General features: G+C 41.2%; 1 protein-coding gene across 1 annotated transcript in view; it reads left to right on the plus strand.

Moving 5' to 3' along the window:
• The window catches only part of LOC110537279 (ephrin-B1), a 69,070-nt gene that overhangs the window by 33,236 nt on the left and 8,155 nt on the right, over positions 1 to 27,679 (plus strand). The window contains exons 3-4 of the mRNA XM_021623204.2: positions 18,418 to 18,510; positions 23,210 to 23,341. Of these exons, the coding sequence (XP_021478879.1) occupies positions 18,418 to 18,510; positions 23,210 to 23,341 (225 nt within the window). The remainder of the gene's footprint in view (positions 1 to 18,417; positions 18,511 to 23,209; positions 23,342 to 27,679) is intronic.

Below are 27,679 nucleotides of genomic sequence, written 5' to 3' on the forward strand. Positions count from 1 at the left end.
TGTTTTGTCGACTGATACTACATTCTCATCTACCGGTCATATACATATATAATACTGGATTGATGTAGTAATGATGTAGTAATAACTGCTTACTGTACCTCTCTCCACTGATCTCCATAGTGACCTGCTCAAAGGGTTCCAGGACTCTGCACACCTCCTCCACCACCTCCCATTCCTCTTGGGTCAGAGCATCAACAGGTGGATTGACAATGTCCAGGGTAGAGATGATGGCATTCTTTGACTCAAGAAACTGCTTCAACATATAAAATGCTGAATTCCACCATTGTCCATTGTTTAGGCCCCAGCTCAGGCATCCCCATCTGGCGTTGTGTAGACTTTTTAGTTTTTCAGCACCTACTGTGCCCCTGTGGAAGTATTCTACAGCTGCTTTCACTTTGTCCACAGTGGGCTTCATCACCTTCAGAGCATCTCTTACAATCAGGTTGATTGTGTGGGCAAGACATGGATGATGGGTCCATTTTAAAATGTTCATGGCTTTGGTCATGTTAGCGGCATTGTTAGCGGCATTTCCATCTACTTGCCACTCTCAACAGTTCCTCTCCCAAGTTCTCTGAGGTGTGTCTATCGCTGAACTCAAAGCAGTCCAGAAGACAGCTAGACATCGAAAAATCTTCAATGAAGTGACATGTAACCAACATGTAAGACGTGGTTACCCTTGATATCCAGCAGTCAGTGGTAAGGAAAACTGCAACTTTTTGGACTCTTTCCCGTACTGAAACCTGTGTGCTCTCGTACAGTTGTGGAATAAGTGATTTTGAAAGGGTTTTCCTGCTTGGAATTATGTACATTGGATTTAGACTATTGCTATAAATTCTAAAACCTCTGTCTTCCACGATCGAAAATGGCTGGAAATCGGTGGCAATCATTTTAGCCAATGCAATATCAATTTGGCCTTGTTTTGCTACAGACATAGACCTTGGCATAAACTGGTCCATAGAAGACTGCGTTGCTGTGGGTCGCGGAATAGGCCTACTTGACTGAGTGGATACATCTCCACGTGTGGAGGTGCTGGCTCCAGCACTATCACTAGCAGGCCCGTTAGTTTCTCGAAGCTCCGCTACAGCTAGCTTCACAGTTGGGTGCACAGTTCACATATCCTGGTGTAGGTTGTGCGTAGAACCGGCTTTATATGAGATTTTGTTTTGGCAAATTCTACACTGTGCTCTAACATTGTGTACATTATTAAAATGCATCCAAATGCTACTGTGCTTCCGACTCATTTTCCAGCTGTTGTTTTCACAGCTGTCCTTCATCTCTCTCCTCGGCTGCTAAGTGTGTGACTGTGAGTGAGTTGGCTCGGCCCTCCCTCACGCATCTTTGGTTCATTGGTTGACAATGCGTGTCTGATTGACAGGAACAACAGGTGAGGCTGTTAGTCTGAGCAGACAGTCAGAATGAATGTGTGTGCGCTTGAGCATTTAGGCCTATATTATTTTATTTCTTTTTTTGTTCTTTGAATTAGTTAATTCTATTCATTTAAATCTTTTGATTATTCAGATCTTAATTTTTAAAATATTTTTATAAATATATTTGACTCTTTTGATATGCGAGTCGGCTCCCAACGTTCACCTACAAGTGCTGGCTCTTAGAGCCGACTCGTTTGTGAACGACCCATCACTACTCTGTGAAGTACGCGTGTGCAATAACTGAATTTGCCTTTGCACTCCTTCTAAACAACACCGCTTTTGTAAACTTTGGCAAAGGGTAAAGTCTACAAAAACGCAGTCCACTCTGTTTGTTACAGATTATAATTTTGGAAACAGAAAACTGTATGGAAATCAAATGTTTCATCGATGAGAAAATTAGAAGAATGTCGGCCAAAATCCATCTCACTCCATCTTCTCCCACTAAGGGCCACTGGGCATCCTCTCATCACCTAGTTTGGTAGTGAGTGGAAACGCCAACCAGATGCTTCACATTTATACACGAGACAGAACATGCTGTCTCGTTGTTCTATCTGTGGCAGTGTCTTCTAAATCAGAGAGGAATAGGCGAAGCATGTATATGTTAGCTAGCTACATGAGGTAAGAAAACGTCTAATGTAACATCTAATTAGTGTCACCTGGAAACACTGGCCAACAATTTTGGTTGTTATGTTGTTACGTCGAACAACAATGAGCCCGGTTACATGTACACAATAATATGATTATTGTGGATAATCAGATTAATATAATGTTTAGATTAAAATGTTTGCATGCTTTGCGAGAATAACTATTTTCCTAATAATCCTGTTTACATGGACATATCTGAAATCAGGCTACCTGATGGGACTTAAATAAATGCAGAAAATCAGCAATCAAAAGAAACTTTCTACCACAGTGACCATGTTATTTTTGCAAAGCCTATTTGTTTTTGTGTTTGGACAACTATTTCTAAAATGTTCACTTTCAGTTTATCCGAACCCACTTCACTTGCGCATGAGAGAGAGTTTTGCGCTACCTGTGTTTGCACATGCGCAGATAAAATACACCACTGGAACGCCGATTAAGCTATTTGCATGTCCTAATAATTTGAAAGATTGCTCAGAAAACCAAGTGTTTTAATTGGCAAGTGCTTACTTTGATTTTCACCTTACACCGATTAAGATAAGGTCATTGTATTACAGAAAAACTTTATTGACCTGAAATTAGTACTGAATGCAGGTAAACCTAAGTATATGTAAAAAGCCGGTCTCAGGGATAGAAAAAGGAAATTCCTTTGGTCTCTACTGAGTTAGGTAAATCAGCGTTTAGTTTTCTTGCACCTTATTTGTGGAACTATCTTCAAAATGTTCTTAAATTTCATGCTCTGGTGCCTCTAGGGCAATTCAGAAAGTTGATTGAGGACCTTATTACTGAAGAATGTGTTTGTTTTTATGACCATGTTTTTCTTCCTGCTTGCATTTTGTATTTATATTCTGATGTGTGTATCTTCTGTAGTTTATGTAATTCAGGGCTCATATGTAAAATTAACCTTGGTCTCAGTATGACTCTCTGATAAAATGGAATGAAGGTTAAATCAATTAGCAGAGTAAGGTGTTTACATTACTATTATGATACTTTGCCTACTGGTATAATCAGTTTAATATCGAATTATTAGTGTGCATGTAAACATACTCAGTGTATTCAAGGTGCGGCCCACTACAGTCCAACTAGGGTTACAAAGGGAGGATATATTACTGGAAACTTTCGAAGTTATCAGTACACTACCAGAATTTTGCTACTTTTAAGGATTTTATGTAATCTATAACAAGACATCTAGTGGCCTTTTGGGTGCTTCAGATGAGCACAGTTGTCTAATTATCTCAGGTCCTCTGTGTGGCCTTATCACATGTAAAATATATAAAAGAATTAAGTAAGATGATAAAAAACATGTTTGGGGAATGACAAAATATTTAATGACAAAGCTGTAAAACATTATCCTAAATATAAACCATCTATTTAGTGAATACAATTAGTGTTTATTATGAGGGTTTCAGCATTCCTTTTGTTGACGCACATTTATTTTACTATGTCAATATGTATTTTTTGTCAATGTTTTGGCGTCAAACTGGTGGCAGTTGTGAAGAAAAGTCAATATTTGGAAGAGTTAATAGAAAATAATCCTGTTGTTGATTAGATGCTTGTTTGCATTAATTAGGCTATTTTCTCTTTAACCAAAGGTTCTTTCTACTACAAACTCACGGACAATATGGACACATATATAACCAATAAAAGTAGATATGAATACATTTTTTAAAAGTTATTCAAGTATAAATGACCAAAGTTACGATAGTTTGCCATAGATTGTCTGTTAATTACTGAAGATTCTGGTAACTTTGGTAAATACTGGTGGCTTTGCAACCCTAATTCCAACTAAAGAATTTGAATAATAATTGTATTTCCATGATTCCAGCAGTTCACCAGTTAACTATGCCAAGATTTGTTTTCCCATATCATGCAGCCCTGCGTGGCACCGTTTGGAAATGATAACAAAAGTGCAGGAAATGCTGACATTTATGAAAATGCTGAAAATTAAGTTGGATTGAACAGTATAGAACAGTCAGAATAGAGAAAGCCCCATTGAAACCACTTATAATGTATTTGTTGCCAGCCTAGGGTAATTTACTAGTCATAATGCATATTGAAAACTTGTATTATTTAAAAACATAAAATACCGTCAAATACCATTGAATCAAAAATGTGAAAAATATCTGCATTTTCTTTCACCAGAAAATTGTGAGATATCATAGGGGTTACATTTAGACTGTATCAAGGACATATAAAGCTGTTTTATGGGCCCAAGTAGTTCTTATGACGTTAGGGAAAATAAAGTACCTTGAAGAGTTTCCCTATTGAGGTCAGATCTTTGTTTCCTTTGACTCAAAACAGCTGACCATGAAAACTCCTCAGACAGAACAGATTCATCATACACTATATTCAATTGGTATGCCAAAACGTCTCAATCTAACTCTGGGATAACGATTTTTCTATTAGGTATCACTCTGCTGATAAGATTAAACTTCCTTGGCACTTTTATATAAATGTCTCAAGGCAATGTGACCCAGCTGCTCCAGCTCTGTGTGCATTTTAACTCTGTCGCTCAGAATAACTGTTGCTCTATGACATACTTGTTATTACTCTGTGGCAGAGGAGCCATAGTGCTTCATCACATTTTTTTATACTCCTCTGTAAACATCATTAGACCAGAGATAATGCCTCTAATTTGCTCCAGTGATGGGTGGGAATGCAACACACGGAGGAGGCTAAGCATAAACTTTTTATCTCACTCTCACCTCAGAATCAAAAGATATGCTCTTTGGTATAGTTCCCTCACACTGTGTTCACGGACATGGAGAGGATTATCTTTGTTGACTGTATGCACACTGGTATAGCTTTCTCATATGCCGTGCGTTGGGAGTCAGTTCTTGCACTGGCTGCACCACATAGTTCATCCCCACAGTAAACATACGACATGATCCGTATGGGCCTGTGGTGGCCACCTACCCCCCTCCCTGTGGTGGTGGGTCTTTCCCTGTGTGCCCCTGTGCAGAGGGTCAGCGAGTCTCAGCAGGAGGGGTGTCAGTGATAACCCACTGATGTCAACTCCAGCCTGACCACCATTTGGCAGCAGGGCCAGTCGGCCAGACCACAGGGCTGCAGTAGAAAGAAACAGACATACTGAAGTGATTATACTCCCAGATAGAAAAAAAACAATCCCCCAAACAAAAATCCATTTTAGCATGGAGTTCTTCCATGCTAATCATCTCATGCTCTTTTCAAAAGACAACACATCCCCCTACTTTGAACAATGTGTATGTCTATGGAGGTTTTTTGTTGGGAGAACCTATTTTCTAATCTGCACACTGATTGATTCCCTGTTACCTGCCACGGCTGATGGTGACACATTGTGACAGCTGCCACTCCAGTTTCGGTGGGGGATTGGAGGCCCATGAGTGGGTTTGAGAAAGAGAGACCGAGATGTGCGTGGTGTTGTTTGTGTGAGTGTGTGTGGGGGTGTGCACATATAGTACGTGAGTCTGCATGCGTACGTGTGTGCATATGTAATTGTGTGTGTAAGTGGGAGAGTGTGTGTGTGTACTGGGTGGGATGGTGGGCTGTTGGCAGGACATGGCCATAATCTACTAAATGTCTCTGGAAACTGAGCTGATTGGCACCACAGCCTGAATTTCCATCCAGTGCATTGTAGGGGCAGAAGAGGACATGTGTGCAAGAAAAGCTGAGTATGGAGATGTTACAAGATAATAAAAACAAGACCTTATGCACTATAGTACACTTACAAGCGAGGTATTGTGAAAGAAATGCTTGAAGCTCCTCAGAAAACCACAGATTTGAACAATTACATAAATATAATGAGTACAATTTCAAGCAAACAAACCATTTGAATGATTTTCAACATTAAAATGTGACTAGTTATCCACATTATGTCTCCCGAGTCATTTGATATGGCCCCTGCTGTTCCAGAAAAACACAACAAAGCCTTCCGAAGCAGCGTCTTCCTGGATCTGTTACTTCCATGGCTCTCACACCATGTGTAGTGCATTTGCTTCTCCCATAATCTGCCTCTTCTCGATTCAGTTCATAAAGCTCTGTGTCTGTAGAATTCACAGTAGCTTTGAAGATCTTCAATCCTGGGCCCGATTACAATTAAACTCTTTCATCATGTTCCGCTAGCATCCTCTCTCGCTGCCATAACTTCTCTAAAATGTTACACCCACTGGGAACCTTGATTATAGTACTCGCAACATTAGAATACGTTACACACAAAAAATCTGTCTATCAAGAAAAAGATGACAGAAATGAGCTATTCAAGCAGAACATCACTGATGCTTAGTCATTGGTTCAACAGGCTGACTAGTCTCTTGTTAATTTTGACTCCGTGGCTTGCTGCTTGGTGAACTGGTTTCTATCACAAGGCCATGTTACTTGTGTATCCAGTTAACTGGTCTCTGTTACTGGTCCAGCTCGCTAACTGAGCTTGACTCAAAAGCCTTCCTCTAGGAATTTAAATCAATGTGAAACACAAACACAGCAAAACAGCTGCTTAGGCATTACTCCATTTTTATGACAGACTGCACCGATCATATATTCCCCATGTTGCCTCGTATCTATTGTCCTGATTCCTCTTGGTCTTCCATTCCCGGCGTAAACCCTCTCTCGAGGTGTCCTTCATAGCAGTTTAGTCAGGAAGCAGCCAGAGAGCTGCATGAGCCTTGTCACTGAGGTAGAGGGAATCACAGTGTAATTGGGCCAGATATAGCACCATTTCCCCCCTGAGCACTGTGGATGCAGGAGGGGAAGGGGGAGATTTGTCATGGAGGCTCCCTCCGACAGCTGACTCTAATCTTCAGCCCAGCCCCAGGAATGATGTCATCTGCTGCGCTCCATCTTACCTCTGACACACCATGACATCTCCACTGTCTACCAGTCTAAGACCTTAAAGTGACAGTCTCTCATCGCACACGGGCCAAGATGCAACGAGAGATACACAACTGGGCCAATATTCTTCATATGTATGCAGTGCGGGCTGTAGGCCATGGGAGAATATGCATGTCTCCTTGCGAAACTTGGGAGTTAATTGTCATGTCTTATACAGTGTAATTACTGTCATTTGGCATCAAATGAAATTGGCTTTCCCTTGACTTTTGAAAGGCGTAAATGTGAGAAAAAAGAAAAAAAAGGGTCTGGTATTGTCTAAGAGAGAAGATAATGTGAAAAGCATGATCCTGGAAACATTAATGTCATGCTCTCTAGAGAAGTATTAAAAAGCTGGAAAAGACTGAAAAATGAAGAACAGGAAATTTACATTTGAAAGGTTCTCTTTTTATCACTAGTTCAACTGGTCCCTGGATACTCCTAATGTTTTTAAAAAAATCAGGAATAGATCCAAATGTAGGCGTAATGAAAATTGTAATGCCTAAGTGTATTGTGTTGCACATGTCACAACAATGGTGCTGGAGTGTAGGACTTTTGCTCGGGGTTTAATTATCTAGGGCCTGGTTTATTCTAAAAGAGCCTCTGATTATTTATTGATAGTTATCGCAGGCCTAGACTGCACCTTGAGGGTGAGATCAGAGCCCTTCCGAAGCTGACTGGGATGCATAAGGAAGTTGAATAGCCGGTCACTTTGGAATAAAGAACAGATGATTCTGATTTTGAGGACATAACCCTGGCTTTGATGTACCGCTATGCAGCCACAGCTTTTGGAGCTGGCCCGAGCCAACATTTTTCATATGCCACAGATGAAGAATGAGAATTACCGGGTTCATTTTCTTTTACAGTGGCTGCCATGTGAGAGGGGTCAAGTTTCCCTGAGGTGGAACCAAGGGGCTTTCCATAGTGGTCGCTGTTATAGTGTTGAGAACATCCTATTCAGATGTTTATTCAAATGATGTGAGGTGGTAACTAAACTCCTAAATCTCTGTGTGACCCACAGTGTCAACAGCTTGAGTTATATCAGACAGAATCAGTGTGCAGTGAATAACCTTTTTTTAAACTGAAAATAGAAATCAGTCATAGAGTTGTCAGTCATATGAAATGTAAAGGAGTCAGTTGTCCCATAAAATAGTGTGATCCTGTGTGTTAAATAGCAACGTATATCTACCAGATCTGCATTTTTTGGTTTATCCACTTCCCTGTTCTTGACTTGTTTACTCTCTTGATGTGAATGTAATGGGCGTTTTGGTTAGAAGACGCATATTTATCGTTCGCTCTCCAGACAACACATTTGATCGCAGGCTTTGGAGTTCCAACAAAGCATGTGCTTTTGATTTTTTTATCTAATTGCAAACATAGGCGCTGTCTAGATCATAAGCCAAGCTTTCCTTTTGTTTCCAGAAGCCTCTGCTTTCGTGGTATACATCCAATCTTAGATCATTTTAAAAAAAATAAAAAATTATGAACTGACCTCATTGAAAGCTTGAATTTCTTAAAAGGGGCCCAATCAGCAAACTACTTTCGACATTACTAGTCTTTAGAGCAGTTCTGTTTTACTTTTACCCTCTTCTCTCCTTTCACTTGTGTAGGGGTGAAGATGAGAATGAACTAGCGTTGTTTAGCTTTTTATGAGATTCCTGTGTGGAGCTGTGGAGATTATTAAAGTTGACCTTTGCTTCTTCAGAGAGTAGCTGTTTTTTCAGTTATTGGTCAGTCTCTGCTTCTTCAAAACACTGAACCATCTGCGCCTCCACATGGATCAGATCCTCTACCTGTTGCCATAGCGATGTCCCTAAGGTCACCTTGGCCTTTGGGGGCCATAGAGTGAGGCATGATGGGACGTAGTGATGATGCGTGTTATGTAGGGTAATGAGTGCGCCCCCTGCTCCCTGTGCATACACAGCTGAAACTAAGGCTAATTTAACACCAATTCCTGCTTTTAGGGAGCTGAGGAGAGAGGGTATTAAGTCAATGTTCTTTCAGAAAGCTCACCATGTAAGATCAAGCTTGCAGTGTTCCAACAAACTGGCCAAAAATCCTAGATATATTTTTTAAAACATTTAAATAAAATTGCTAGGAGAAGCCTTAGAACACGCACCGCGATTATAAATGGTAGGCTACAGTTCACTATTTTGGAACAATGTAATTTTGAATAATAGTCCATTAAGATCTGAAATTTGAAAATGACTGCAGTAGTTGTGTTCACTTATATATCATTAAGATAAATGAGAGCAATCATAATCAGAGAAAAGTGTTGCTGCTAATGGGATTTCTAGCTGGATGCGAAATTCCTCTTTTTAAACCATCCATCTCAGTCCTGGGTAAAGGATCGGTTGTTGTGGAAAGTATTTCATGTGTTAGGGTTTCACAAGTCACTGTTGACTTTAACCATCAATCGATGAAATCAGAAGGGCACTATGAAAAGGTCAGTGCTGGTGCTGTCAGATCCATCATAGACAGGGCTGCACATTGGGGCGTGCCTAGTTTTCTTCAATCTACTGTCATTTGTCTTTGGTTATGAGCAACAATAGAGTGTGGAAGCAAAACATCCTCCTAACTAGCCTTTCTCCCAGTCTTTGATGTCTCAGCAAACTCTCTATTGATGCTCTAAAACAAATAGATGCGCTAACATGGATATTGCTAGTCGCTCTCAATTTGAAAATGTCTAACACCTCTCCACAGGTCCTTACAAATATTAATGTTGTCTTCCTTTCTCATTACATCTGAGATAAAACTATAAGCAAACACTCAGTGGGCATTCCACCTTTCATTCTATGAATCTACTTCTCAAAGTTGTTTAGAAAATAGTAGAAATATTTAGAAATATTTTTTTAAAAACGACATGGTGCTAAGAGCCATGATTTGTTTTGTATATCATTGATATGAGTAAAATGTCTTAAGTTGAAGTTTCTGTTGACGTTATCATAATATACTGGAGTTCGTCTTGGAACAGTAATTCAAAGTGTTAGATATCCCTGTAGAGTAGATGATAGCGTGTCCTTGGAGAAGATATTTGAGATATGTTTACTCAGACCTCAGAGTCACTCAGACAAGAATAACTATGAGATAATTGTGAAAATATGCTTCATCATGAATTTCCTTGTGTGTTCTGTGTGCTGGAAAACCAGCCATGTCAGGTTTCCTGGCTTCTCAGGCTGTATGATAGGGAGTGGCTTGTATACCACCCACACAGTTAGACAATCAATATTAAGTGGTACTTCTGTGTCCAGAGACCTGGTACAGGCTGCTGTGGGAATACACGTTGAGCTGCTTTTACAGTGTCTCTTGTGTGGTAAGTACTTTGTCCTTCAAAAGACCATTTGTTTTATTAGAAATAGAAAACATCAAGAAAAGTAGAGAAGCCCAGTGAGAGAAACAAAACATATCTATCACGCCCACCCAACAAGCACAACCAAGTACATACACACACCACCAAACTATGTAATATGTCCTAAGTTCTACCCCATGTATTCCTTATACCAGTTTGGGAGCAGCTCCATCTTGTCCAGTGTATAAGGGTCTGATAAGGTTTGTCCCACTGCTATCTCATTGCACCATTTGCACTGATCCATAAATGCTCCTGACATCTATTGGATTGTAAGGGGGCTGTTTAGTCCCAGGGCTGTCAATCCTGTACAGAATGGATGGTGTGACTTTACAGGGAGCAAGTTAAGATGCCATTTTTCTCATTTAAACATTCATCACTTTAACATAAATAAAAGATAAGGATATAGTCCGGACCACAGTCCTGGGAGGCTGTGATTTGTCTATGGAAATTAGTGGAGTCTATTGGTTCGATGAACCTCCTGCCGGGTGGGGGACTGCATGACACTTTTATGTGTTTCCTATCATAGACGATGCTTGAGTTCAAATATCAAATGACAAACACTCTGCAGCACAGTAGTTGAGGAGGAGTGAGGACACAAATGTTTGAAGAACCCATATATCGGTGGATAGCAGTGTGTTTTTGGGGGGTTTTACTACACTTGTGGCGACCAGAATTGTTTTATTTATTTAACCTTTATTTAACTCACACGGATATCCCTGAAATCCTCACAAGGATAGTAAAACAAGGAAAGTTTGGACAAGTGGGGACATTTTGCAAGTCCCCACAAGGAAAAAGGCTATTTTAGGCTTAGGGGTTAGGTTTAGGGCTGGGGTTAGACTTAGGGTTAGGTTTGGGGCTAGGGTTTAGGTTAGGGTTAGGGGTTATGGAAAATAGGATTTTGAATGCGAATCAATCGTTTGGTCTCCATAAGGATAGTAATACAAATGTGTTTGTGAGTGTGTGTGTGATGAAATATTGTAGGTGTTCTAGCCTGTGGTAGTACCAAGTTATATACGTGTACCATAAAGCTATACATCTGAAGGCTTTTTTTAACGTTTGTCTCACCTGTTATACTGAAGATGAACTGCAGTATGTTCACAGGATGTGATGTGGTGAGGCATGGCGCTACAATTATGCTGTATATACAGTAGGATGGGGGTTGTCCCCATATTTGAGTTGTCCCATGGAAAAAGAGTTTGGAGAGTGTAAAGTCCATCTGACGGTATAATATATGGCATTTAGCAGATGCTTTTATCCAAATCTACTTACAGTTATGCAAGCATACATTTTATTTAAGGGTTGTCCCGGGAATCAAACTCACAACCCTGGCGTTACAAGCGCAGTGCTCTAGCAATGCTCTACCAAATTAGCTACAAAGTCCCACAGTACACTAAATATCACATCTGCGCATTGGAGAGGGAGTGAATAGACGCTAAAGCACTTCAGTTCCAGTGTTAGAATGCTGGCAGGCTTCTCTCCACTGGAGGAAAAGCGATATGTGAGGCTACACCATTCAAGTAATATGCCATTTCCATCCCTACATTGCGCCAAGATTTCTGTAGGAAAAGAAAAGAAAGAAAGATCTAACTTTGTCCCTAGAGAACACAACCTAAGTCAAAGGTTCTTGTGTACACCTAAATTCTGCCTACTTAAAGAAAATCTTTTGTTTCATTTTTCATTTGAGGGATTTCATCTTGTTTGGAAGTATGCAGCACGGAGATAAATATGTGCACAGAAAATAATAGGTTAAATAAACATGTTGCCATTACGTTCTACTTTTCACGTCACGATTTCTGTTTTAATTACATCTGAAACTGTTTTGATCCCATTCTATTTGATCCCACTCGACGTGAATCAGTTTGGACAAGAATTAAAAATGACATCCCCTCTCAACCATTGTAAACCTTGTAAAATCCCTATTTTAGTATGACCTTGAGAATAAAGGATCTTTGAAAGCTGTATTCAGCAGTATCAAATGTTAGTTTTCAGTAGTTTTCAAATGAATCCCTTCTGGTGTCTCTTGAAGGCTTGTATATTATCTCTGTAGTTTCCTTTGAGCGAAATCAAATAATCACAGCTTGCAGGATGAGCCTTCGAGGCATCGTCTCCTCTGTCACTCTGCAGCACCCGAGTTTGGGTTTCAGTGAACAGTGGTAGAGAGTTACCCAGAACAAGTCTTTTGGGGTCTCTCCAACTCACTATTTCTGTGAAAAAACGCTGCCTCACCAACGGTAAACAATTACAGTGCCTGTGCATCATCTTTAAACATGGGTTACAGCTTTGATCTGTGCTCTGTGTGTAATTACAGCTATGCCCGTTAAACTGGGGATTTGGGCAAAACTAGTCATTCCCTGGTCCCTGTCAAGCTCAGACAACCAACCCAATACATAAATGAAGTCACATGGAACCGAAGTAAATGTTGACTTTTCAATTTACACTTGACTGCTGTCAAAATGAAAAAAAGACACATCTGAGGGCTTTTCATTATTGCTACCTTGCTGGAGTGTTTATAGTCATACAGAACCTTGTTGTGGAAATATTGAGCACATGTCTCTCCCGGATGTGCTTGAAAGACAACACTCATAACCCACAATTAAATGTCTGTTCAAACACTGGCACCCTCTCAGGCGCCCTCTATACACCTACAGCCATCTTAGCAGCCATGGGGACCCTCACAGATCCTGCTGACAGGTTCAGCGGGAGAAATAAAAAATGTCTCTCCCTTAATTTCTTTCAAAGCCCTGCTTTGGTTCTGATGTCTAGTAGTGAGCCTGCGGTCGCATTCTGATGTGAGGCAGGGAGACGGTGGCAGCGGCGCAGCTGATCTCCCCCTCCCCCTTCCTGGTCTGGGACTCCCAGCTCCCATGGTGCAGCTGGCACCCGGGATTTAAAGGTCGTCCTTAATATCATTGGCGGAGCTGAGTGTGCTGTAATCTCACAACAGCGCTGAAATCTCCCCTCCAGACCCTCAGCTTAATTTGGCAGCAGGCTGGTCAACTGTGCCTGATCTGATGGGACAGCCTTAGGCCTTAGCCACTCTCCATTGAAGCCCTAAAATAACTGCTTCCAGTCCTAACCCAAATCTTTAGCATCTTAATATCTTACTGACCGTAAACACGGCCAAAACCAAGCTTCTCCCTAAAGATAGAGTGAGTCCAAAATGTTCTCAACATTTCACAAGCATATAATTATAATTATAATCTGCATAACATACCAGTTTCTTACTTTTCCAGATTTTCATATGTTTTTCTATATGGACAGAGTAGCTAGCTGCCAATGTTTCCAGTGTCCCCTGTGTGTCTGTATGATGTGGGTCAGAGTAGCCGTGTCCTTGTCTCAGAATGCTGAATCCCACTCCAGTTTCTGTCAGGGTGGCTGCCTGGCGTAGTCCTTGGAACACAGTTGTCAGTGCTCATCTGGGAGTTGAGTTTACAACGACCCATTCTATCCCCTAAGCCTATCACCTATCTGCTTGCTTTGTTTTCTCTGTGCCTTTCCTGGCCGTTTGTCCCAAGGTTTTAAAGCGATGGGTCAGTGAAGGTCCTGTCACCACTGGAACAGATTAACTGTGTTTCTGTCAGATGGGGCAGAACTCAAACATCTCAGATGGTGTTTGGGGCAAAGATGCCACTAGTAGTTACAGTAAGTTACAGGAAATAATACAGAAGCTGTGGCCTAAACATTATTGGCATGTGGTCCTGTATATAGGAGAGTTCTGTAATACCCCTAAATTAATATGTAATAAAACATTGTTTATTGAGACATTTTTGACATTTTTGCAAATGTTTAATAATTACAGTACATATGGACCTTGTATGCCACATGCTGATTCATGCATGCATGAGTACATGTTCTTGCTCAGTGAACACTTGTACAGGACCTTGTACATGTGCCTGTCTACGCATTTTTAGAAGCATGCTACAGAGCACATTGAGAATTCAAAATGGATTGCATGATTTTTTGTTTTTGGACGGTGTCTTTGTTATTTGATCTATGTACACACAGAAGATCCATTTTTGGATGCATCGTGTTTGCTTCTAAATATTACGTGCATTGGTGTATATGTGGTGATGTGGTATTGGCTGCACTCAGAGGAACATCCATACAAACTGAAATGACAGTTAAGCTTGGAGATATCTCCGTATGTTGTTTGTTGGCTAAATGAGGATAAACCACAGAGAATGTCAACCCTATAACAAACTGTCTTGCTTCATAACCTCACCCACAGTCTTACAATGAGTAAACAAGTCTCCCTTCAGATTGGCTTACGTTTAAACAAGCAGCACAGTATCCGTGCTGTTGCAGTTGCATACAAGTACTGTATGATAGCCTGCTAGATGATGCATGCTTGTCTGGGACTTTTTGTCCTCGGAGTGAAGACAGAAACCATAATTCAAGAGGAAACATGTTGGAGTTAATTAGAGGTGCTAAAGGAAAAAACCTAGAACGGCACACCATTTATTTTACAGTCATGACAGAAGCCTACCTCAGAGCAACACACTAAAGCATATAGCGCATATTCTTGGCAAATTAATTATGTGCTAATGCCAGTTGCTTTCCTCCCCCAGTGGTAAGGAGCCAAACAACCATGCTATGATTCAAACGGAAGGGTATTTTTTATCATTTGTGTCCTTATCTTGTGGTAGCTATACAGTAGGGAGAGTGGGGAAGAGGTCATCATTTCATTGAGTCTGTGAAGGAAGATGGGTCCAAAACAATGATTTCACCAAGTTGTTGGGGTAGAGGTTTCATGATGCTTCTATCTAAACCGAAGTAGATCATTTTTAGATTGTGTTATACATTAGTTGGGGTCTCACACAATGGAATTGAAAAAGCTATAATAGTAGAATTAAAATAATTCTCAGATCTGGACTATGCACTATTTGATCCACATTCTGTACATATAAATAAACATTTGTCCTGATAATTTGAGGTAGTAAAATACCAGTAGTTTAGTAATGTTACAGATAACGGAAAAGAGGTGTTTTAATAAACTTAAATCATCGATCTATTGGATAAGAAGGGATCTTTTTGTCTACAGGCTGTCAGGCAAGACGTGTCCCCAGTCCCTAAACTGATCTGTTCATCTCAAGATATCCTCAATATGTTTTTGGTACACTACAATACAGTTAGGGACAAACGACTACATTTTCCTAGTACCCCCAAAACGGACGAGTTTGAGTATTGTCCTTATTACTATTTTTCCAGACTGTTTCGTTGCACGAGAGCAGTAGCTTTGCTGAAGGTGAATCATAGAGAACGGTGTTGTTGCAAGACAGAGATATCTTTCCAACATCTCAGAGCCCCATAAGTTGTGAAACATGACCCCATAGTTCACTTGAAAACAGAAGTCAGTATCAGCAGCTGTGGAAGAGATGGGACTGCTGATGACCACACCCTGCTTCATATCCTGTGTTAAATTATGTTTTCTCAGTTCAAAGGTTGTCCTTGAACCAACTAATTGTTTCCTCATTGCAATGGTGAACAACAGTATACAGTGTTTGCAACAATAGCAGACAACTGCAATGCATGTTATATAATTCCCTTATCCTTCCTCAGTGATGCTGTGATTTCCTTTCCTAGAATCTAACAAAGTGTTCCTCTGATGGGCAGCAGAGTGGGCCATATTTGGAGGCCTTGTTGGATAGAGTTGTCTTGTCTGTCTCTCTGCCCTGCTTCTCGCGGGCACGGTGGCATGCTCACACTGTGCATGATGACTCGGTCGGAGCCTGGCACCTCTCCCAGGCCTATGCATCTTAATAGTTGTGACATCATTCAAGGCAGCAGAGCTCTCTTCCACTCACCGCCTCAACCTTCCACTAACAGAGTGTTAAGGATCCATTCTGTAAACTAAAACACAATTTGTTCTTCGGGTTAAGTGCTGTAAGCTATTGATTGCTCCTGTTTCTAACGCATCCGTTCTCACTTCATGAGTGCTCTTAACCTAATAAGACAATTCCACATGTTCGATGACAGAATTCCCATTGAACCTTATTTAAAAGTTGACCTATCAAGTGAAGGGTTCTATTTGTGGAATACAGGACAACTATAGGATGTCTGAAACAGTTGGTTTCTGAGAAACATGCTGAGTCTATTTCGTGGTCAATGCAATCAGAAAAGACTAATGAATTGTCTAGGGTTTTTCTTCCCTTGCTCCATCAAACCATTCAAGGTTAGCTTGTCACTTTTATTTAAAGCCGACATTAGTTTGCTGGGGCCTCTCTCGGCTGATGGAGAGGTCTCAATTGGTAGTAGTAGTGAGAGAGAGTAACAGAAATTACCCTGCATGATAGAGCATGAAATGTGAAGGAGACAGGCAGGTAATGTAATCAGCTAAGGTCAAGGCTTGTAGATTGATAAGGCTAGGTTCCACGTTTAATCCCTGCATGGGCCAATAGTCAATGAGATTGTCTTCTCACTATACCTCTCAAGCTCCATACCTTAATGAATCAGTTTTCATTATAATGTTTCTGCCAATATATGCAGGGTCTCATTAGTACATTGGCGTCAATGTAAGCTCCTTTTAAGCTTTGCCTGTAAAACAAAATAACTCATTCTCCGTTTGTTCTATCTGGCTACGCCATAAGAATGATTTGCTAATCCAAAATGTTTGTAATGAACCCAGTTTGGTTTGTCCTCTGTCTTCTAATTGCATCCTTGAAGAATGAAAAACTAAATGTGGGAAAGAAAGAGAGAAATCAGGTTCACAGGCCTCCCATTCTGTGTTGTTGAGCAGTTGGTGATTTGAGCCAGTGGTGTGGTGGGATACCTCTGCTGGAGCAGCGCCACATGCCCCATTCTCACCGGCCCACCGCCATTGTGACTGGGCTCCACTGAGAGGGGCTTTGATTCTCCTGGAGAGGGACCTTATTAGTCAAACACTCTCCTACATGGCAACTCATTCATGACTCTTAATGAGGGGGGAATCTGGACCAGCTAATAAGGTGGCCGTTCCTTTAGTGCCTTGTGAGGAGGAGAATGGAGCAGATGGAGAAAAAAGCGGAGGTTTCTGAAGGTGAAAATACCCACGGAGCAGGTCTGAAAAGAATCAAACGGGGCAGGGCGGGGCACCGGCTTTCACTGGCATGGAAACCGCCCCCTTGTATCTATGGGCTGAGAGAATTATCCAGAACCCGATCCATATTCACACTCCTTGGTCTTTTCTGTCCCAACTTAGACTAGAGAGTTCCAATTGCGCCCCGTTTCTGTGACTTAAGTCCTTGGGAAGCAGAGCTGACAGGAGCAACACAGGGAGACAGAGACCCTATTGGCTTCCCCTTTCCCCTGGCCTCCTCAGCTCCCCTCAGTGGGTATTGATTTGAAGGAAAGCCCCTCCGAGATAAGGGCTGCAGGCCACTGTGCCACCCAGTCTCTAATTACAGGGCATGCCGAAAGAGAAAGCTAAGCCCCTGGCATTTGCAGCTCGCCATAATTGCTTCTGGCATAACTTGCCTTGCCAAATGTTTGGTACATTTCTTCAGCAAAAAGGAAAGAACAAAAACCTCTTTAAGCTTTGGAGAGGAGGGGTAGAGAGTCAGGGGGGGAAGGTGGGTAAAAATGTGATTACCACACGTAAAAATGTTGAACTGTGCAGTGTGTACACCTTCCTCTCTCCACATGTATGATTTCAGCAGTGTTTTGAAAGCACCACATTCCCCTGGGATCAGATTACTATCACAGCCATGTCTTAGTAAGATGAGAGCCCACTCAAGGGCTTTTCATCATCCATTTTCATCATCCATTTCCTTCCTCGTGTACAGATATACGCAGCGCACACAAGAAGAATGTATAAAGAGCCTTGTATTTATGTGGTGCTCAAACTACAACCCAAGCGGACATTGCCAGTGTGCAGTTAAAATATGAAAACCTGTTGTAAGCATCAACAGGTTTATACCTGTATCTATATTATGGGGTTAGAAAAGTGTTTTCTCAGCACAAGTGGTTAGATGATATCTTATGAGGCATGGACAGCAACCATTGTCTAGTTTTTAGAATTATCTATTAAATAATTGCATCCATCAGTGTGCGGTGATATAGCCATATATATAGATTTATAGAGATCTCTTCATGAATGAACAATCAAGCTGTACATTAATTCTGAGTGTCTGTAATTATTATTTATGTTCCAATGCTGTTTCCTGTCTCTCATCACAGCCACTTCCAATGGGACCCTGGAGGGCCTGGAGAACAGGGAAGGAGGGGTCTGCAACACCCTCTCCATGAAGATCGTCATGAAAGTGGGCCAGGGTAAGTAAGCGTCTCTGTGGACTGGCTGGAACACCAGAAAAAGAGTAAAAGGTAGTCACAATAGAGCCAGGCAGGATATAACTATGGATGAGTGATAATGAAAGCTTTGTACGGGGAATGTCATTACGAGGAGCATTTCATTAACTATTGTTTATCTAGCCAGACAACCAGACATTGTTTTTTACAGTGGGCTACTCCGCTCTGCTACTCACAGTGTGTGGAGAGTCGTCTAGTGACTTCATCGCTCATAAAATAAGGGCCTCAGACATCACATTTCACTCCATTCTTTACTTTTCTTTTTTTGAGAAGGGAAAGATGAAAATAAAGAAAAGCTCTTGTGCAAATACAGACAGAGACACACTGAAGACTTTCTCACACATATCAAAAGAACTCGCTCACACAATGAGAAAATGAAAGCTGTGGAAAATATTCAGGACATTCTCGGAGAGCATGTTACAGGCTACCTGTTGTCCTATTACTTAGACAGCCTGTCGGTCTAACATGAATGAGATTGCTTTGCCTGAAGAGTCCAGGTTTCTCACACACTGTCACTCTCTTTAACATATTTAAACCTCGTCTCTCACACAGTGTCACAAACTCAAATAAGTGTTGACATTGTTATCCAAATGAGGCAGCAACCTCCGAGTGCTCCTTAACAGAATGTCAATGCATTGAGATAAGTGGGGCAAGAGTTCCCAGGCAGTCTACATTGATGTGATGTGGGCTGTCTAATCTGCCATGGCATGCCCCCACTAGCTTTTATAAATAACACTGTGCAACATGTATACGCATTTGTCTCAATACATTACCACACTGACAGTGTATTACGAGGCCAACACAAACCATTTCAGCAGAAATCAATGTGATGAAGGAATAAAGACATATACCGAATGCACTATCAGCCGTGTAAAACAGATGAGACCATTGGAGAAAAAAACGGGGGTCCCCATATAGATACCATCAATCATCACGTGCACTCTCCCTCTCCTTAACCCCTCACTGGTATATTGGCCCACTCATCTGGGTCTGGCGTCAGGCTAGGAGTGTCAAGGTCGGTCTAAAACCCTGCCCTAGTCCCCGTCACATCCAAAACAAACAAACCACAAAGAGAGGGTCCGCCGATAAGACTCTGATTCTACACATATGGGCTGTTAAGGCATAGGCTGGGGATTATTTTTATAGCTGACTTGAGATAATAATTATCATCATTGGTTTGACATTCCTTTTGTCTTTCTCAAGACTTGTTTGCGTAAAGCTGTGTTTAATACACGGTAACCACTATGATAGGAGCTAGGAAACAGTTAAAAGATTAAATAGGCTATGTCATTAACATTGCTGTCTTGTGCAGGCTGTTACGGTTGGAATGCAACGGTTTATTTCTTTATGATTTGGAGCAATGACGTTACTGACGCTAGGTCATAGTACATTCAGCTGTGTGTTTGCTGAAGGATTGTGTCTTATTTTCAACCAGTGAGTCATAGAAACTCTATTGCCACAAATAATGTGGACACAGAGAAACAAATCACATACAATGAAGTAATGAGGAAATAGTATCGCCCCTTTGTTTTTATTACACTGACTCATCCAGGACAACTGTCACTAAAGTATGATTGTAAACAACACACAAAACAATGAACAAAACAACATATTATAAGAAGATGATATACAGCACAGTACTAATCCCTTGGTAAAAATAAAGAATAATGGTATGCATATCTTTTTCATGGAGAGAACTTTGTCTCTAACAAAATGCATTTGTTAACCAAAATGTCAATGATTGGAGAAGATTATGACTAATATCTGAATATGTAACGACAGTTAGTGCTATCCGGAATCCTTGAGACGTCCCTACCCTAAACCATAAACCTAACCTTAACCCTAACCATATATCTTACCTAACCCTTTGTAATGTCAACTTCAATGGGATGACTTCAGAGTTGGGATGTCCCAAGGACCCCGTTTAGACTTTTCCATGTAACAACAGACTGTGTCAGAGTCAGCTGATGCACTTCCTCATACTGAGTCACTCTTGTATTACTGCACACTGAGATTTAATTTATTGATTTGTGTGTGAACATTGAATTTTATGTAATTATCAGATGTCAATTAACCCATGAAATTAGATGGTGTGGCACCGAATGCTGGTTAGTTTAAATGGAGGCTGATGGCTTTGATGGCCTCTCTCTCATCTCTAACCAAAGCTTTTACAATGTTAGTATAATGAGCTAGAGCAAGGCCTGTCGATGTTTGAAACTGCTGAATTGACCACTTTGATATTTATAGCTATGGATGTGACATTTAGTTTTTAAACAGGCTGTCATTTTAAGATGTGTGATATTGTTTTGGGGGTGGAGATACTTCAGTTGTTGTTGACAGCCCCATATGTTGTGCTGCACATTAGGAACCAGCAGTCAGCAGTAGCAGACGTCACACCACCAATGCTTCTGGCACAATAGTTATTTTAACTGTAATCAAACTGAGAAAACTGAGGGTGCCATTTCGATCAGTGATTCTCAAATGGTGGGTATCGACCCAAATTAGGTTTTGAATGGGTAGCGACTAAAACCAGGTAGAAAGTGTGTAGAAATTATAATGAACCTATATTTGTTTATAATTTAACCTCTAAACAAATTTTTTTTCAATCACAGTATTTTCAAGATAGTTATTATTAGCAGTGCTATTTCACAGATTTGGTTGATTTTTGTGGTCTCAAGCCAGAGAGCTTAACATTCTTTATCAAGAATATGGGCAAAATGGAATTATTGACAATGAAAAAGTTGGGACTGTTGTTCCCTTGTCATATAATTGGTACATTTACTATCAATCTAGTATAAAAAATAGTTTTCCAGATTACATTTTAAAGTCTGATTGTAAAGACTAGAATGGAATAAATGGAACGGTATCAAACACATCAAGCATATAGAAACTCTGTTCTATATATTGTATTGACTCTGTTCCATGTACTCCATTCCAGCCATTACAATGAGCCTGTCCTCCTTTAACTCCTACCAACAGCCTCCCATGTACACTTCAATGATTTTCCAGTCGATGAAATCTCCCTTAATGCCAGTGTATTCAGACTACTCCCCTTATGCTTCTACATTGATGGCACTCAGGGGAACAATGCAAAAAGGGTAACACTTTACTTGACACCACTCATAACCATGTCATAATATGTCACAACAGCTGACATAACATGTCAGCTGTCATGACCCATATTTACACGTGTGGTGACATACAGTATATTACATTATTTTATGGCTGGTTATGAGACCTACATTTATTCAAATTATTTATTCAGATAATTGTTTTCCCTGCTAAGAAGTTTCCTTTTGTTCAAAAGTTTGTTTAGAAAATCCTTTGTTTGTAATGAATTCTTTACAGTCATGTTTTTTTCCCATCATATTTTAAATAACTTGTAGAAAATATGACACTGTCAAAAATCATTATGACCATCCTTTGTCACTTTACTTGGACTAAGAAAATACACTTTATGACACTGTCATGAAGCATTATGACCATCCTGTGTCACTTTACTTGGACTAAGAAAATACACTTTATGACACTGTCAAGAAGCATTATGGCCATCCTGTATCACTTTACTTGGATTAAGAAAAAACACTTTATGACACTTTCAAGAAGCATTATGACCATCCTGTGTCACTTTACTTGGACTAAGAAAATACACTTTATGACACTTTCAAGAAGCATTATGACCATCCTGTGTCACTTTACTTGGACTAAGAAAAAACACTTTATGACACTGTCAAGAAGCATTATGACCATCCTGTGTCACTTTACTTGGACTAAGAAAATACACTTTATGACACTGTCAAGAAGCATTATGACCATCCTGTGTCACTTTACTTGGACTAAGAAAATACACTTTATGACACTGTCAAGAAGCATTATGACCACCCTGTGTCACTTTACTTGGACTAAGAAAATTCACTTTGTGACAGTTTCAAGAAGCATTATGGCCAATATAATCATATAAGCCAGATAGGCCTATCACCTGCATGCCGTTATATCAGTCAAAAAGAGGGTGTCTTGTCCTGCTCCTGAAATCTGCTCCTGCATTCATCCCAGTCATCAGCAACAGAGCATTGGGGTAGGTGCGTGTCTGACATCAATCTGTGTGCAATTAATATAATTGAATATGGTCAATAAAAAACAAACATAAATATACAGTTGACACGTAGGCTATGGTGTAATGGAATATTTTGCCTTGTGTGGTAGTTTTTTTTGGTTTTGACACTCTTATGTAGGTGTCATAACCAGCCATAAAATAACACAATATACTGTGTGTCACAATAGGTCTAAATATGTGTCGTGACATTGTTATGACCACATTATAACAGGTTGTCAGCTGTTATGACATATTATGACATGGTTATGATCGTGTCATAACGTGTTATGAAGCTATGTGTCAATTAAAGTGTTACCGCAAAAAACGACTAATGTCATTTTATAGCTTCATTTGTCAGGTTATAGCAGACACTGTCATGCATGCCTCAGACTTTATATTCATTGGCTTTAATTAGGACATAAAATTGGGGTCAAAGGAACTGATTACTATGGCTCCCATTCCACGCCCCATTTCAAATCTTTATTGGAAAATGATACTAAAAGGACCAACAGCATTTACAATATTCACATTGGAATCTAACTTTGTTAACGTTCTTCGTCCAAATTGCAGACCCGAACACAGTTGTACCAGACCCAGTGATAACAGAGAAGCCCAGCCAAGAGGAAAACGTTGTGAAGGAGACTACCACAAAACCAAATAAGAAGGGGGGCAGTGGTGGGGCCGTGGAGCCAGGCAACAAAGGTGAGGATGCTCAGACTTGTGGGAAAAGGAGTATTTGCCACAGTATGACCCCTGTTTCCTGGTTTTGTGCTCTAGTCTTTATTATCAGTGTTCAAGATTTGACTGTAACCTTCAATGCCAAAAGGTCATCGTTTTGCTTCCAATACTGTATCCTACTCTGTGAAACCATTGTTCTCTGTACAATGCTCCACCACACACACACACGCACGCACGCACGCACACACACACACACACACACACACACACACACACACACACAGTATTGTATTACTAAACTTGTGGGGAAACCCAATTCAGTCCCATTCAAAATCCTATTTTCCCTAACCCCCAAACCTAACCTCAACCTTAACCCTAACCTTTAACCTAACCCTAGCACCTAACCCTAATTCTAAGCTTAACACTAATTCTAACCTTAACCCTAAACCCACTAGAAATAGCATTTGACCTTGTGGGGACTAACACAATGTTAGTGCCTTTACAATTTTTGTGGACACACACACACACACACACATACATAAACACACACACATATAAACACACACACATAAACACACACACACACACACACACACTCATGCATACACAGACACAGACACACACACAGACACACACACACACACACACTCATGCACACACACACACACACACACACACACACACACACACACACACACACACACACACACACACACACACACACACACACACACACACACACACACACATTCTGTTTTTCCCTTTTGGTTTGAGAAAGTTACACTGAGCCACTTTTTTAATTATGCTGAGTAGTAATGTGGATAGACACGGTGCTCAAGTGTGGCAATGAAAAATTAAAATCCTAGCTGTTAGGCTGAGATCAAGCCGCAGATAAAGAGCAGGATTTCTGCATATTGGATAGATCCATTTGTATTTATTTTGCTAGGGTTTCAGTCACCAGAATGGTATTTTTTTACGGGGAAGCAGAAAATGCTGAAGTTTATATAGGTTTAGAAAGTCATTTGGGCCCAAGGGTTCTGGCTCTGCTGCAGGACAAAATAAAATCAGATGTTCTGGAAAAAGTGGCCTTCCCTCACATCATGGACAGCTGCCAAGTCTCCCACAGTGCGGTTTTCTTTCAATATGAAGGTTTGGCAGACATTTTTCTTGATGTGTGTTTCTTTGAACTTTTGTTTCTGTCCTATTCCTTTAACTGCATAGAAGGAAGAAGAGCGCCGCCATAACAACCTGTTGAGTCAGACTTACCCGAGAGCTCTCATACCTCGGGTGAAAAGGAATGTAATAAAGGTCGATGGTTTATCATGCCTGTCTGCACAGCTCCACAGCTGAACGCGGCCAAACGTACACAACTGATCCAAAGCCAATCAGGACAGCAGACAAAATATGCATGGGTTTATTGTCAGAGCTGCCAGCAGGACCAAAATGATACGTTTCAACTTACAAATGCTTCATCATTTAAACATTTAGGGATACTTTTGGGAGATTTATCCCTCTGCTATAAAGTTAAAAGAAACTGTGAGATATTTGTTACAATGCTTTGCCTTTGTTGTGTTGAAGCATCGCGCTGCTTTGACAGAGGAGCACAGATATCATAGGTAAATCCAATCAAATTTTATTTGTCACATGCACCAAATACAACAGGTGTAGACTTTACCATGAAATGCTTACTTACAAGTCCTTTCCCAACATTGCACAGTTAAAAAGTAAGAAATAGTAACGTAATAAATAATGAGGCTTTATAGAAGGAGTACCTGTACCAAGTCAATGTGCAGGGGTACGAAGTAGTTGAGGTAATATGTACATGTAGGTAGGGGTAAAAGTGACTAGGCAGTCAGGATAGATAATAATCAGAGTAGCAGCAGTGTATGTGAAGCATGTGAAAGTGTGTGTGAGTGTGTGTGGCATCAATGTGCATGTGTGTGTGTGTGGGTGTGAGCATATGTAGTGTGTGTTGGAGTGTCAGTGTAATAATGTCTGAGTGTGTGAGTGCAGTGATTGTGCATAGATTCAGTGTAAGAGATTCAGTGCAAAAAAGGGTCAATGTAATAGTCCGGTGGCCATTTGATTAAATGTTCAGTTGTCTTATGGTTTGGGGGTAGAAGCTGTTCAGGAGCCTTTTGGTTCCAGACTTGGCGCTCCGGTACCGCTTGCCATGCTGTAGCAGAGTGAACAGTCTATGGCTTGGGTGGCTGGGGTCTTTGACAATTTTCCGGCCTTCCTCTGACACCGCCTGGTATAGAGGTCCTGGATTGCAGGGAGCTCGGCCCTAGTGATGTACTGGGCTGTCTACACCACCCTCTTTAGCGCCTTGTGGTCAGATGCCAAACAGTTAGTTGCCATACCAAGCGGTGATGCAGCCAATCAAGATGCTCTCAATGGTGTAGCTGTACACCTTTTTGAGGATCTGAGGGCCCATGCCAAATCTTTTCAGCCTCTTGAGGGGTTAGAGGCGTTGTCATGCCTTCTTCACGACTGTGTTGGTGATTGTGGACCATGTTCATTTCTTAATTATGTGGACACTGAGGAACTTGAAGCTTTCGACCCGCTCCACTACAGCCCCGTTGATGTGAATGGGGGCGTGCTCTGATCTCCGTTTCCTGTAGTCCACGATCAGCTCCTTTGCCCTGATAACGTTGAGGGAGAGGTTGTTGTCCTGGCACCACACTACCAGGTAACTGACTTCCTCCCTATATGCTGTCTCATCGTCGTTGGTGATCAGGCCTACCAAATCAAATCAAATCAAATGTATTTGTCACATACACATGGTTAGCAGATGTTAATGCGAGTGTAGCGAAATGCTTGTGCTTCTAGTTCCGACAATACAGTAATAACCAACGAGTAATCTAACCTAACAATTCCAAAACTACTACCTTATATACACATGTGTAAAGGGATAAAGAATATGTACATAAAGATATATGAATGAGTGATGGTACAGAATGGCATAGGCAAGATGCAGTAGATGGTATCGAGTACAGTATATACATGAGATGAGTAATGTAGGGTATGTAAACAAAGTGGCATAGTTTAAAGTGGCTAGTGATACATGTATTACGTAAAGATGCAGTAGATGATAGAGTACAGTATATACATATTCATATGAGATGAATAACGTAGGGTATGTAAACATTATATTAAGTAGCATTGTTTAAAGTGGCTAGTGATATATTTTACATCAATTTCCATCAATTCCCATTATTAAAGTGGCTGGAGTTGAGTCAGTGTGTTGGCAGCAGCCACTCAATGTTAGTGGTGGCTGTTTAACAGTCTGATGGCCTTGAGATAGAAGCTGTTTTTCAGTCTCTTGGTCCCAGCTTTGATGCACCTGTACTGACCTCGCCTTCTGGATTATAGCGGGGTGAACAGGCAGTGGCTCGGGTGGTTGTTGTCCTTGATGATCTTTATGGCCTTCCTGTGACATCGGGTGGTGTAGGTGTCCTGGAGGGCAGGTAGTTTGCCCCCGGTGATGCATTGTGCAGACCTCACTACCCTCTGGAGAGCCTTACGGTTGTGGGCGGAGCAGTTGCCGTACCAGGCGGTGATACAGCCCGACAGGATGCTCTCGATTGTGCATCTGTAGAAGTTTGTGAGTGTTTTTGGTGACAAGCCGAATTTCTTCAGCCTCCTGAGGTTGAAGAGGCGCTGCTGCGCCTTCTTCACGATGCTGTCTGTGTGGGTGGACCAATTCAGTTTGTATGTGATGTGTATGCCGTGGAACTTAAAACTTACTACCCTCTCCACTACTGTCCCATCGATGTGGATAGGGGGGTGCTCCCTCTGCTGTTTCCTGAAGTCCACAATCATCTCCTTAGTTTTGTTGACGTTGAGTGTGAGGTTATTTTCCTGACACCACACTCCGAGGGCCCTCACCTCCTCCCTGAAGGCCGTCTCGTCGTTGTTGGTAATCAAGCCTACCACTGTAGTGTCACCGCAAACTTGATGATTGAGTTGGAGACGTGCTTGGCCACGCAGTCGTGGGTGAACAGGGAGTACAGGAGAGGGCTCAGAACGCACCCTTGTGGGGCCCCAGTGTTGAGGATCAGCGGGGTGGAGATGTTGTTACCTACCCTCACCACCTGGGGGCGGCCCGTCAGGAAGTCCAGTACCCAGTTTCACAGGGCGGGGTCGAAACCCAGGGTCTCGAACTTGATGACGAGTTTGGAGGGTACTATGGTGTTAAATGCTGAGCTGTAGTCGATGAACAGCATTCTCACATAGGTATTCCTCTTGTCCAGATGGATTAGGGCAGTGTGCAGTGTGGTTGAGATTGCATCGTCTGTGGACCTATTTGGGCGGTAAGCAAATTGGAGTGGGTCTAGAGTGTCAGGTAGGGTGGAGGTG

This window comes from Oncorhynchus mykiss, chromosome 12, assembly GCF_013265735.2.
Source record: "Oncorhynchus mykiss isolate Arlee chromosome 12, USDA_OmykA_1.1, whole genome shotgun sequence".
Taxonomy (NCBI): domain Eukaryota; kingdom Metazoa; phylum Chordata; class Actinopteri; order Salmoniformes; family Salmonidae; genus Oncorhynchus; species Oncorhynchus mykiss.